At 39.3% G+C, this 12,476-nt stretch overlaps 1 protein-coding gene across 1 annotated transcript in view; it reads right to left on the bottom strand.

The window, feature by feature from the left end:
- The window catches only part of CFAP58 (cilia and flagella associated protein 58), a 56,387-nt gene extending 45,402 nt beyond the window's left edge, over positions 1 to 10,985 (bottom strand). Inside the window, exons 1-4 of the mRNA XM_010159209.1 lie at positions 10,707 to 10,985; positions 5,192 to 5,340; positions 3,209 to 3,365; positions 983 to 1,177 (exon numbers count right to left, since the gene is read on the bottom strand). Of these exons, the coding sequence (XP_010157511.1) occupies positions 983 to 1,177; positions 3,209 to 3,365; positions 5,192 to 5,340; positions 10,707 to 10,817 (612 nt within the window). The 5' untranslated portion in view covers positions 10,818 to 10,985. The remainder of the gene's footprint in view (positions 1 to 982; positions 1,178 to 3,208; positions 3,366 to 5,191; positions 5,341 to 10,706) is intronic.
- Between the last annotated feature and the right edge of the window lie 1,491 nt (positions 10,986 to 12,476).

Genomic DNA, 12,476 nt, shown 5'->3' with positions numbered 1-12,476 from the left:
AGGTTGAAAGGGAGGAGGAAGAATGGAACAGAACCAGGAATTGTGGATATCCTATTTAAAAACAATGTGATTGTCCTGGCAGATCACGGAGCTGCCCTCAAAACTGCATCAAATTAGTGATATTCAGAGAAATCAAGTCTTCTCTGTATCTCTTGTGAACTGTTTTACTAAGACTCTGTGTTGACAAAAGAATTGTCACAGACCTCCACCTTCACAAATTCAGTGACCTGAAGGGAAGAAAAAGCCATAAAAGTCATACATTTACAAGATATACACAACTCCCAAAGAAGTTTCCCCTGAGGTAGGACTGTTTTACAGTGATGAGATCTTCCCTGCCATTTACAGAAATTGCTTCTCTGAGAGTTTCTCGAAGTCAGGGGAAATGGACTGAAAACCTGAAAATTCAAACACTTGCAGAACACTGTACATAGGACATTTCCAGATAAAGTTTTTAGAAACAGAATGGGGAAAATCAATCAAAAAGGTTTACGAAGACAGTTCTCTGCCCTTTCACAGAAACTGTTCCACAAGCTTGAGAGGTAGATTAAAATTATTGTGACTCTCAGAGAAGAAAGAAGGGGTTGGAAGTAAAACAACTTTATCAATGCCACCATAGTGAATCAGTGGCAAAACAGGCGATACATGTCAGAAGTCCAACCTGGTGTTCTCCCATTACTATCATGAGATCATCCATGCTCTCCACAGACTTTGCTCATTTGCTCTGACCTTTTCAAGACGATCTCTAACAATATCATTGTGATCCACTACTGATTTCTGTGAGGAAATCTGTCTGAAATCTATCAGCAATATTTACTTATTTACCTATTGTTAAAGTAATATTTATATAAAAATAAATATTTAGTAACATTTACTTGCTTACAATAATTTCCCTCCCTCTGCCTTTAGGAAAATCCATTTTTGTCTTACTTGACATCTGACCCTAATCTTAGACCTGATGAATGCAGTGCACCATGTACCCTACCTTCTGCTCTTTCAGATGCTGTTCCATTTTCAGCTGTTCTTCCTTGTTCCTCTGTATATGTTGCTGTAAATTTTTGATCTCAGCTTGCTTGTTATCCATTTCAGCTAGAAGATTTTTCAGCTCCTTCTCCATTTTTTCCTTCTTTCGAGCCTCTCGTGATGCCTCATTCTGATGCAGCTGGATTTCTTGCTGAAGCTATAATATTGGAGAAGACAAAAGTTTAAGTTCTGCTGCCTTTTATTCAGGAAAACAAGGCCTCTCACCTCTCCTTATACTATCTTGATTTTGCAAACAACAGCTTGTATACTACCGTACCCACTACTGCTTGGAATACGCCAGATCTTCTCAGAACTAAATAAGTTCTCTAGTGGCTGAGCAAAAAATCCTGCATGAGGGAACCTACTCATTGATGGCAAGAATTTGTTAAGCACCAGTCAGTTCACTCACACAGAAGGGCCTGATACAGTTCACACATTAAAGCATTCCTCTGGAGATGCTGCGGCACAAATGTATTTTCTGTTTTAAGTTGCTTGTAAAGTGGAACTTCCTGAAAGCAGCGTTAAAACTAATTTGGGCTTGATGATGTATTTCAAGGATTTTTATTTTGACTTTCTATCTCACCAGCAGAAACACCTATTACACTGAGAGTAAAGGAAAGAGAGATGTCAGACCAGTGTTCATTTTCACAACTGCTCTCAATCCTCCTGCTCACAAAGTTCCTTTGTGGGAACTTTAGAAGAGGAGCTTTCTCTCATATTGAATAGACTGTCTTGTGACTTCTGCTCTCTCACTCCCCAAAATTGTAATGGAGCAGAATGAGCAGAGAGGACACACAGGAGGGTGCTCCACATGGAAATATTCAGTCAGGGACCAGAATTTGAATCTCCACTTAAAGATTCTTCTACCTCTGAGCCCACAGATGAAAAGTTGCCAGAACTGACTGGGTCTTCAACAGCATCTTCAAAAAGACATTGTCATTTAAGCAGTCTGAAATAGAGAATAACTTCATACTGGGACAATAGGAGGTAGATAAAAATGCTGTAACAATCCTCTTAATTTAAGGGCTGATGAAGTGAATATCAGAAGAGTAAGGCTGGCAAAATTCAGTGAGTTCTGACAGGAGTTTCAATCCTCTCTCTTTTCTCCCAGACTCAAAATGCTGTCAGAAAACCAAAGATTTATATTCTCTTGTAATTCATTCTGAACCATCTGCTTTAGATACAGAAATGAGTGCTGTGCATGAAACATAGGCTGATGATTACTTTCCTATTGGTGATTAATAAAAAACTGTAAGCTAAATGCTGCTTCCATCTATTCTCTGTTATTTAAGTGTTCTTTTCTGCTTTTCCTTTCTCCTTTTGCCTTGCTCCAGCCCCTATTTATATTCTGCTCTAAATTATTTTATTCCTCATTAGTATGTTTTTATATTTTGACATATGAGAGTTCTGTATCACATCTCCCATCCTTTTGCACTTTCTCTCCATTCAGTGGGTATCCTATTAATCCTCAGTTTTCTGTTTCTCTAGCTGCTATACACATGTAAAGGAAGCTGGTCAATAAAGAAGAACTGTCTGCTCAGATGGCCAGAAAAACAAGGAAGCTAGCTTAAAGAGGAGACAAAGAAAGCAAAGCTGAGATGGAATATGACCGCTTTCTGCAGACACTGGTGAGGTGAAAAATCATTTAAGCTGAAAAAACATAGGCAGGAATCAGTGTGAAGAAGAAAGTAGATCTTTAACCATTAGAAAAGTGAGGTTCTTAAAAAGCTTCCCATAAGGAGTAGGGGAGAAAATAGCCTAATCGGCTCTACATTCTTAAAAACTGGCACTTTATGACAACCACTGCCAACAGCAAGAGACCTAGGATCCCCATTCCAGGTCTATGTTCTAAGTGGTTCTTTGGAGGCATCAGGATTTACAGTGCAGAAAAAACCCACATCCCCAGTATGGAAAATAACTGTGATTCAGGAAAGGAACCTTGGCCTCCCTCACAGTTGGGAAGCTACGGAAGCAGGTGGTACATGACAATACACTTTGCAAAGGACATAGTCTAGAAGTAGAGACAAATATAAAAATCATTCACAATAGACTTCTTTCTGAGCATTGCTGAAACTCCTTGAGACGTGAAAGAACGGGAAGCAGCATACTAGTCAATGGAGATCAATTGCAAGAGTGAAGAAGGGTGCAGGACAAAGCCTAAAATCTCCACCTGGTGATCTGTACAGACCTGCATAATGGATTGATCCACCTCGTTTTTCGCCCTCTCTGTATCCTGCTGCTGCTCTGTGGCTTGAGTCAGACTTTGACGTAACTTCACAACCTCTGACAAGAGTTGGTCTCGCTCCTTTGTTACATCTTCTTTAAGTTTTAGCAAATCATGGATGCTGGAAGCAAAGAAATAATAGTCAAAAAGTGTCACAGGCCCTTTCTGTTCTCCTCCCTATGCCAGAGCAAAATCTTTTGTGAGGAAAAGGAGTTTAAAAGTAATTTGCTTCATTTTAATCTCCTCTCGGATTAAGGCTCTGCTGGTCAGTTCAAGTATATGCACTATCTACTGTGACTGTAGTCACCGTCAACATAGGCAGTTTTAAAAGCTAACCTAGCCCAATAAATCACTCTTCGTATATCACAACCTCACTGATCTGAAGAAACCTTCAGTTTCCCAGAAAGGTAACAGAGAAAAAAATTCCTTCTTCTCTGCCCAAATTTGCCAGGGAAACAAAAAAGTTATACTGTCATAACCAGTCTCTCTGCAGCTTACCTGACTGGGCACCCAACTGGGTTATGTCTTACGGTCATCTAATGTCAGAATAACACAGACTCCCTGATCGGACACATTTACAGTCTGAAATCAGTCCAATCAGTGCGGGTTCAAACGCAACCTTAAAAACCAGCCTTATAGTTCTAAAAGACTATAGGGTCTCAACTCCGAGCTGAAAGGCACACCCTTGCACTTCTGCCAAGGAGTTGTCTAGTCCCATGGCCTTGTTACGGGACAGAAGCATGGAACTGCAGGGCAATATACAGGGTAATTTAAGAAGAAATTGTAAGTAGGCAGGTCTTAGCAGCCTGGGCAGCAGCTGGAAATGGCAGGAGTGGCATCTTGGCAAAGTAATGGCTCCTGGCTCTTGCAGGAAAATGCAAAAAGCAGCCACAGAGAGCTGCCTCTAGGGAAAGTTATACTAGGAAAAGGCTTAATGACCAATGTTTACATCCAACGAAACCTGTTACACAAGTCCAGAATATTTCAGGGACAAAAGCTGAAGGAGTGGATTTCTCATGCATACAGGTGGTCTATGTGCTGGCACATTCTTTGCAAGGGAAATGTTTGAGCACAATAAAGGCCGTGCTCACAGACACAAGACCTGTTTATGCAGCCTGCATACAGTGCATGGGGAGATGAGCATGTCCCATACATATCCTGAATGCATAATGTAAATAAATGCCTTACAGAGTGTGAAAGTTTCAAGACAGAGCCAGCTGGGCCATGCGTCAGCCATCTCGATAGAAAGTGCACACGTCATAGGGTCAATATATTTAATCTCATTTTTGAGTTTACACTTAATCTTACATCACGAGCACAGTCTGAGGACCTGATACAACAAATACTAGCTTCTGGAGGGCTTTTGAGCAGCTCCTGAGGATCATTACTAGTTGCACATTAGCAGCTAGAGGCTCCACCTGAGACTAAGTCTCTCTGTGCTAGTAGCTGCATAAGTGTTCAGTTAAAAAAACACACAGTCTTGAAAATGTATAAATATAAAATACAAACAAGAATACAGCCAATGATAATGCCTTATAATAAAGCTGGGAACAGAAGAAAAATCAGGTCTCCTGCATTCTTGACTTATCTACTTGACGCTGCTGCCACCATACATAAAAATGTTGACAGGATCCTATTCTCAAAGATAGAGTATGCTCAGATGCTAGTCAGATAAAACAATATGACAAGTATGGAGAAAATGCATAATATTGATTTTTTGTGATCTCTCAGCTTAATCCAATGCTGAATAAACTCACTCAGAGCCTGATTCTGTACTTGCTCACTGCATAAACACACAGACCAATAAATGTACACTCATGAGAAAAGTAAAAGGCAGAAAAGACTTCTCTCTGTTTTCCAGTGTCTTTGTAGTGTCTAAATGGCTAAACAAAGTGTAGAATGATGGAAAATCAGATCAGGCTTTCCCCTTCCCTAGGGAAAACTTACTTGTATTCCTGTCCCAGGGATTGTCCATATTCTTGCTCCACTAAATTAGTTAAGCGTGCAATTTCCTCTTGAAGTGATTTAACAGTTTCCCTCCTTGCCTGTTCCTTTTCATAGGCTGTATCTACCATTTTCCAGGCTTTTTCCAATTCCTAGGAAGAAAATGGAAAACAATTATTTAAATTAAATTGGGATGAAAGGAACAACAAATTAACAATTCATTGTCTTACATTTCGGTTAATTAAGAAAATAGTTTTTCATGCCTTTTAGTACTTCGATTCACCACAGTTTTCTTCACCAGTTGTCTTTTCTTTTGCATGTGGGCATAGCAAACACCTTGAGCTATTCAGGCTATGTCACTTTACATCATGAAAGTTCTAACACATTTTCCTTAACACATAGATCTGAACATTATCCAGTCTCACTCTATGAGGTTTTGGTCATATGAGTCCCACCAATATCTAAAAATATACTGAGGATTCAATGCCCATAAAGGTACCATCTACTTAAATAGCTCACTCATGTCTGTAAAGATCTTACTAGCTGTTAGGACAATGAACATCCAATTTGATTTGGATGAGAAAAAAATATTACTCTGGGCTTTTCTCCCTCTGTTCATTTTCATCTGTGTATTTATATTTTAACTATGTATTTAGACAAGCCATAATTGTCACGCCAAATTGCAGCACATGTAACTACTTGAATGACAAACTCGTGCCTCTCACAAGCCCAGGGTTTGATATCCACAAACAACATAGGGGAGGAGGGTTCACTTGATATTTTAACTTCCTCTGCATCTCTCTCCCTTGAATCAGATCCTTAAGATTCACACAGCAGGCTTATTCCTAGCTAGGTTCTGGAACCATGTGCTAAAAAAATGCATAGATTCATAAAGTGACTGGATTGGAAAAGTTCCTGAAGACTCAGTCAATAATGAAGACACTACTTTAGACACTAGAAGTCTCTGAACTACAGATCACAGCATGATGTCCTCTCTCGCATGGCCTTATCTCAGCTGGGTCCTGGTGGAGTTCTGGACTTGATGGACTTGTACAGATTTAGACTACAAGTGTGGCTGTGCAGCTCTTCATCAACTCTAGGGTGTCCCCAAGCAAAACCAGACAGAAGCATCATTACATCAGGCCATAATACCCCTGTCAACTCCTACTTGCATCATATGACAATAGGGCAGGCAAAAAAATTTTAAAACACTCTACAATGAAGAGTATCAAATAGTTGAATTTACATTAAATTGTTTCTAGCAGTTATTGAAATCAAAATCTCTGGTTCTGAAAAAAAAAATCTATCCAACACTAAAGTCAAAATGATTACACCTATACTGTGGTATATTGTTAGTATATTTATTGAACTCTCTTAAATCAAATAAATGTAGTACTTAGCTGTTTATTGCCGAAATTAAAAATTCAAGCTGTTGAACTAGCAGAAGTGACAGGCTACCAGAATTTGCTGAAAAGCTAACAAAAAATATAATATCTGTAGCCTCTTTAGAATGAAGTAGGGAGACCTTAAAGCAGCCTTCCAGTACCTGAAGGGGGCTACAAAGAAGCTGGGAGGGGACTTTTTACAAGGGCCTGTAGTGACAGGACAAGGGGTAATGGGTTTAAATTTAAAGTGGGGAGGTTTAGATGAAATATCAGGAAGAAATTCTTCCCGGAGAGGGTGGTGAAGCACTGGAAGAGGTTGCCCAGAGAAGCTGTGGATGCCCCATCCCTGGAAGTGTTCAAGGCCAGGCTGGATGAGGCTTTGAGCAACCTGGTCTAGTGGAAGGTGTCCCTGCCCATGGCAGGGGGGTTGGAACTAGATGATCTTTTAAGGTCCTTTCCAACCCAAACCATTTTATGATTCTATGATTTTCTTTTTATTTATTCAACTGGTTCAGCATATCCAAATTTGAGAAACCATCTGAAGCTTAAAAATCAGGAAAGTTTGCTCTTTTTTTTTTTTTTCCTCAGCCTATTCATAATTAGTTAAATAGTGGGCTTTCCTTGTTCAGAAATTCTAAAGGAGATTATAGTAAATTAAATTTACTACCTACAGACAGTATTTTAATTACTTAATAAATTAGTTCAAAATTTTTAAAAATTAGTTTTTCACTTATGTATCAAGTGTATTTAAAGAGTTTTAAATACCAAAGTCAATTTTTTAATGTTTTATACATTCTGAGTTCTAAATTCCATTCAAAAGCAGCAGTGGTCACACATAAAGTATTAAGTATCTTCTAGTAAATAATAAATTTTTCATTCATTATTATCTTATATTAAAATATTCATTTATGAAATGTAAATAAATGTATGCTAGGCTGAAATAATAGTATTAAGACATAATGTATCATATTGACAGGCAGAAAAGCATAAAACATAGCTGTAAATGTACATGTTTCAAGATTTACCAACCAATAAGAGGCAATCAACCTTTCTCTAGAAAAATGCAAATGAAAAATAAGATTAAAGATGATTACTTAAATTAAAGCTTCCTGCTGGATGATTAGACTGTGATTAAAATTGGTGAATTAAATCATTATGATTGGAGTTTTGGGGGATAGAACTGGTGAATAAAATCAATGCCCCCTGAGAGGTCTCACTGGCTCCAGTGAATATTTTGTTCTGGTGAATATTTGCAAAAGCAATCCCCTGAAGTCAGTGAGGCCGTTCAGATAAGCAGTGATTTCAGGTCACCGTCAGCTGTGTTTTTTGAACTTTACCTTGCTTTCAATGTGCAAAAACAATTTTATTGCATTTGTATCAGTAAAACTAATTTTCATCAATAAGGTGAGCAGGCACAGATGATGGCCCCATTAATACAAAAAATATAATTAAGAACTTGCTACAGACTTCAGCATAAGCAAAACTGGTCTTCACTGTAGTTTTGTCTAGGTTGTGTTTTTCACTTGAATAGCAATCTACAGATTGCTTCCTTGAACTTCCAAAGTAGAGAGGAGGACATTTTTCGATGGCAGAAGCCATCACTGAAAGAATATTCACATTATAACTCAATGGAGAGGGGAACTGAAAGAATGGGGTGTGTCAGCATCACTGGGTAATGGCAGCACAAGGTTAGGTAGGTAACATGCATTGCAGCCTGTTGTGTAATTAAAGACAGAAGTACAGTGAATGTTTGCAGTTAGAATAAATCAAAAATCTTTGGAGAAGTACTGGAACTCTGGAGATTGTGAAGCATAATTCATAAAGTGTGACTGCCTTACTTTATTTTCATTAAATACCCTAGAAGATCACATCTGTTTCACTGCTCAGAAACTCAGAATTACCAAAACGCTTTCTTAGGATATTGGATTGGTATCCCTGGAAGTTGAAAACTTGGTAAATCCAAGCAGGGCAGTACAAGATCCTATAAATTCCCCTTCTAGCATTCTTCCAGTGCAGCCTCGTGGGTCAGCATCCCTATCAATGAAAAAAAGAATTGTACTCCCTTGGTATTCAGCTTGGCCCTTTGCTCCTTTGATATGGCTGTAAACAGCAGACTCTTGTGTCCGGTTTATTAAAACTACAAAACAGAGCACTGAACAACCATCACAGAGTTAACAGCTATTGGTTATTATTGCCCTGGGTCCTACCAGCCACTGTTCTGTGTAGTTAACCCCTGCCCCTAAACAAATCCTACCAATTACAACCAGGCTTCACACAGAGAAAATTTTTGGTTCTGCAACTTTTATTGGTATCTGAAACAATGACCTAAAGGAGGAAAGCTGTGCACCTGCTACCCTGATGACCCATCAAGTCACCAAGATTTAGGGCCTTAATTTGAAGCAACTATACCATTTTTACAGGAACAGCCCCATCAGGATTCTCCTATCATTTGTAAATAATTAAACAGTGCAACAGATTATTTGTTTAATTTAGCACTCAAGAATATCATCTTTGCTATTTTAGCACTTGAACTGTCCTCAGCACTTGCCTTCGGCACTCGCAAAACACATTTTTTGAATGTCAGTAAAATTGTAGTGAGATACTACAGCTGTAATGGAGCTTCCCTCCAGAAAGGAGAATAACGTGGAATGTGCAGGGTGTACCAAAAAAAGCCCCCAAGACATGACATGAACATTTGAAACAATATCCAAATAATTCCTGAACATTTAAGGGAAAGACTAATTGTCACAACCAAACTGGAAAAGTATCAGTGCTGTTTACTTGGCCCACAGCACACTGCTAGGATCAGAGTGTCACGTGTTGTGCATTGCACATCGGTTCTAATAGTATCATATTGTCAAGCAGCTTTTCCACTACAAAATCTCTCAGCTGGTCCAGCAGTAGGTGGTATTGTTAAGCCATACCTTGCCTGAGCTTTAAATTAGCTGCTGAAATTGGAAGGCTCTTAGTTTTCCTACTCTTCCACTCCTCAGTTTTGTTACACAACTAAAACAATGTCTCCTCAGCTTGGGAACACCTTGAAGGATTGCCTCTGCTACTCTTCACACTCAGATTATTGCCATGTAATAGCAGAAAGAACATTATAAGGATCGTTGCAGTTCCTGACACCCACCTACCAGGTTTGGATTAACAGCAGCAAAAAACAACAAGGTTTTCTGAGCAGTTCTCCTCCTCGAGGATGCTTTGAGCAGTACCCTGGGCTTGCAAGCTGCAGCCATGGGATGACAGCACTGCTGTTTATATTTACTCTGAGTGTATGTTCTTCATAATTCGAAGGACAAGAAACTTAATTTCAAAGAACCTTTATTTCTGTGGTGCTCGTAGATCACCCTGGATTGTTACACTAAATTTATTTTACTGGAACAATTTATTTTACTTACAGTGTATTGTAAGGTATGGAGGTTTCTCAACTAAGTGCTTAATTAAAGCCTGTCTAGGTACCACAGCCTAAGGTTTTAAACCATCAGAAGAAACAAAAGTTCAAAATACAGTCTTCTGATCATTTGGCAGCTTTAGGTTTCTGGTAGTCAAACCTCACTGTAAGGCTAAAAGCGTCGACTGTTTTTAGCCGGTCGAGCACTTTGATTTGACAGAGTTCAAATCAATAATAACACAGAACACGTCAGAGTAAATTGGTAAAATCATATTGAAATGCTATATAGGATTCCTTTTAAAAAACGCTGTGAAACATTTATTTATATGAGTTGATAACAGTTCCCTGGTCTACAATCTGTATTTCAGCAAGTAAGTAGATTTTTTTTTTTAAATGATCTGGCAATAGTTAACATCCAAGCCATCCTTCAAAAATATTAATGAATCAAAAACTCTACATTAAGTTGAAAGTTTGCTGTTTTACAGATGGAAAGCTTGAACAGAAACTGTTAGTGAGCTGATAGAGTTGGTTCAGTGAAATGAACACAGAAATTGACCGGGGTGAGGAAACAAAGCAATTAGTAGCAAAGCAGAGGTTAAAGAACCTGAGATGCCAGCTCTATACTTAGTCCTGCGGCTAGTTCTCTATGTAACGTGAAGTGTTCTTGTAGATGCTTTTCTTACTACCACGTTTCTCATTAACAGTTTCAGATCACATTTAATTCTATTCAAAACTTTACCGTCTTCATCGATGATATAGTCCCCTGATCATCTTCAGAGAGCTTTGTGAGCGCAGCTACTTTGGATGAATTCACCACGAGCTGAGCGTTCAGCTCCCTGCATTTCTCCATGAGACGCTTTTCATTTTCATGAGACTTCTTCAGAACAGCATGGAGCTTCTCATATTCTATTTGGAATTTTTCCAAAGTTTTATCTTCCTTAAGTAGATTGATGACTTCTTGGAAGTCTTTTTCCAGTGCTTCAAATGCACTTTCTTCTAGATATGGTTTGCCATACTTTTCCTGAATGAAACAAGATAGATAATCAACAAACAGGCAGAATTCAACATCTCACTTATGACCCCAGAATATAAAATAGCAATATACTGAGTGTGTAACAGCTACTATGAAATCATGACAAAATTTTCTGAAATAACAGTTCTCTTGCTAGCATATGATATGCACATCGCAAGCTATTTTTCAAACAGATCTTCCCTGATTTTACTGAAATAACTTGCACTTTAACAGTCAGAGTTCCTGTAACTGAGCACCACAACTACTTTAAAGATAGGTCTATAAAATATCATCACTGTGATACTATTTAAATAATACATCAACTATTCAGGAAGCCCAGTATTTGAGCCTCAATTCTTCTCAGTTCTCTACACCCTGAAGTCTGATTAGTTTATACTGTCTATGCAGGTAGTGTCAGAAAATCACTTGCAGATAAGTGTGTCTGAAAGCTCCAGTACTGTCAAGGCAAGCCAATCCTTCCTCTGCAGGAAATGCTACTGTTAAACCTTTCACAGGGGACATTTTTGATCTAGCTCAGTTCTGAAACCAAATTTTGCCAGTTCAGTTGCTGGACACCACATTGCACCAATCTTTTTCAAAAAAGCTTAAAATAAGCCTCCATTACAGCCTTCAACAGGACACAATCATACCAGGAAGAGGCAGTGTGGCCACTTCTGGGAGTTAGCTTGATCTGCTCAGCAGCACGATAAATCAGCCCACAGGACACATCATGTTGTCATGGATACGTTGCTGTTGTTACTCAAGCCAGCTCAAACTGACTGGAACATCTCTACCCCACAACCTGAAATCTAGGTATGTCCTTATAACCACATCTCAAAGTTGGACTGACTTGGATAAGAAAACGGCTTTCCTGCTAGCGTCGGAGATGTATGTGTGGCGAGCCCCCCTCACAGAGGGGCAGCAATGAGTTGCATAGCTCCCACCGCCTGAAAAATCTGCCCTCATATCTCCCCTCGCACACCAATGGGCTGCTATTTCAAAAAAGGTTCAGGGCCCTACTCACCATTTGAACATAAAGAGTTTAAAGGTGAGAATTTTCAAAATCGAAAGAAATAAAGTTCTGAGAGCAAAACGACACCTTTCATTTGTTTCATTGTTTTGGGGGCATGGGGATAAGTCCGTACGTTCACGCTACCTGGAAAACCTGAATTTAAAAGGGTAAAATCAGACCCTTACGACCTGAAAGAAAGGTCAGGCCCCTCTACACATCAAAACAGAGGCCCTGGCTCCAAGCCTCTCCTCCTTGCCAAGGATTATGGGGGGTTTTCCGTGTCAGAAATTTCAATGGGAGAACAGCAAAGGCAACTGGAATATGAAAACCTGTGCTCCTGTTGGCATGGAAGGCCGGGACTGTGCACCATGGCCGAAGATTGGGGCATAACCCCTTCAAACTGGCTGTGGCCCTCATGGCAGCGAACTTAGGTTTCTTCTCGTTTCATCCTCCCTTCCAGCATCAGACCTTCGGTTCTGATTTCA

Source organism: Eurypyga helias, unplaced genomic scaffold (assembly GCF_000690775.1).
Source record: "Eurypyga helias isolate BGI_N326 unplaced genomic scaffold, ASM69077v1 scaffold7699, whole genome shotgun sequence".
Lineage (NCBI taxonomy): Eukaryota > Metazoa > Chordata > Aves > Eurypygiformes > Eurypygidae > Eurypyga > Eurypyga helias.
Note: the sequence above shows the minus strand (reverse complement) of the source record. Positions and strands in the feature narration are given on the sequence as shown.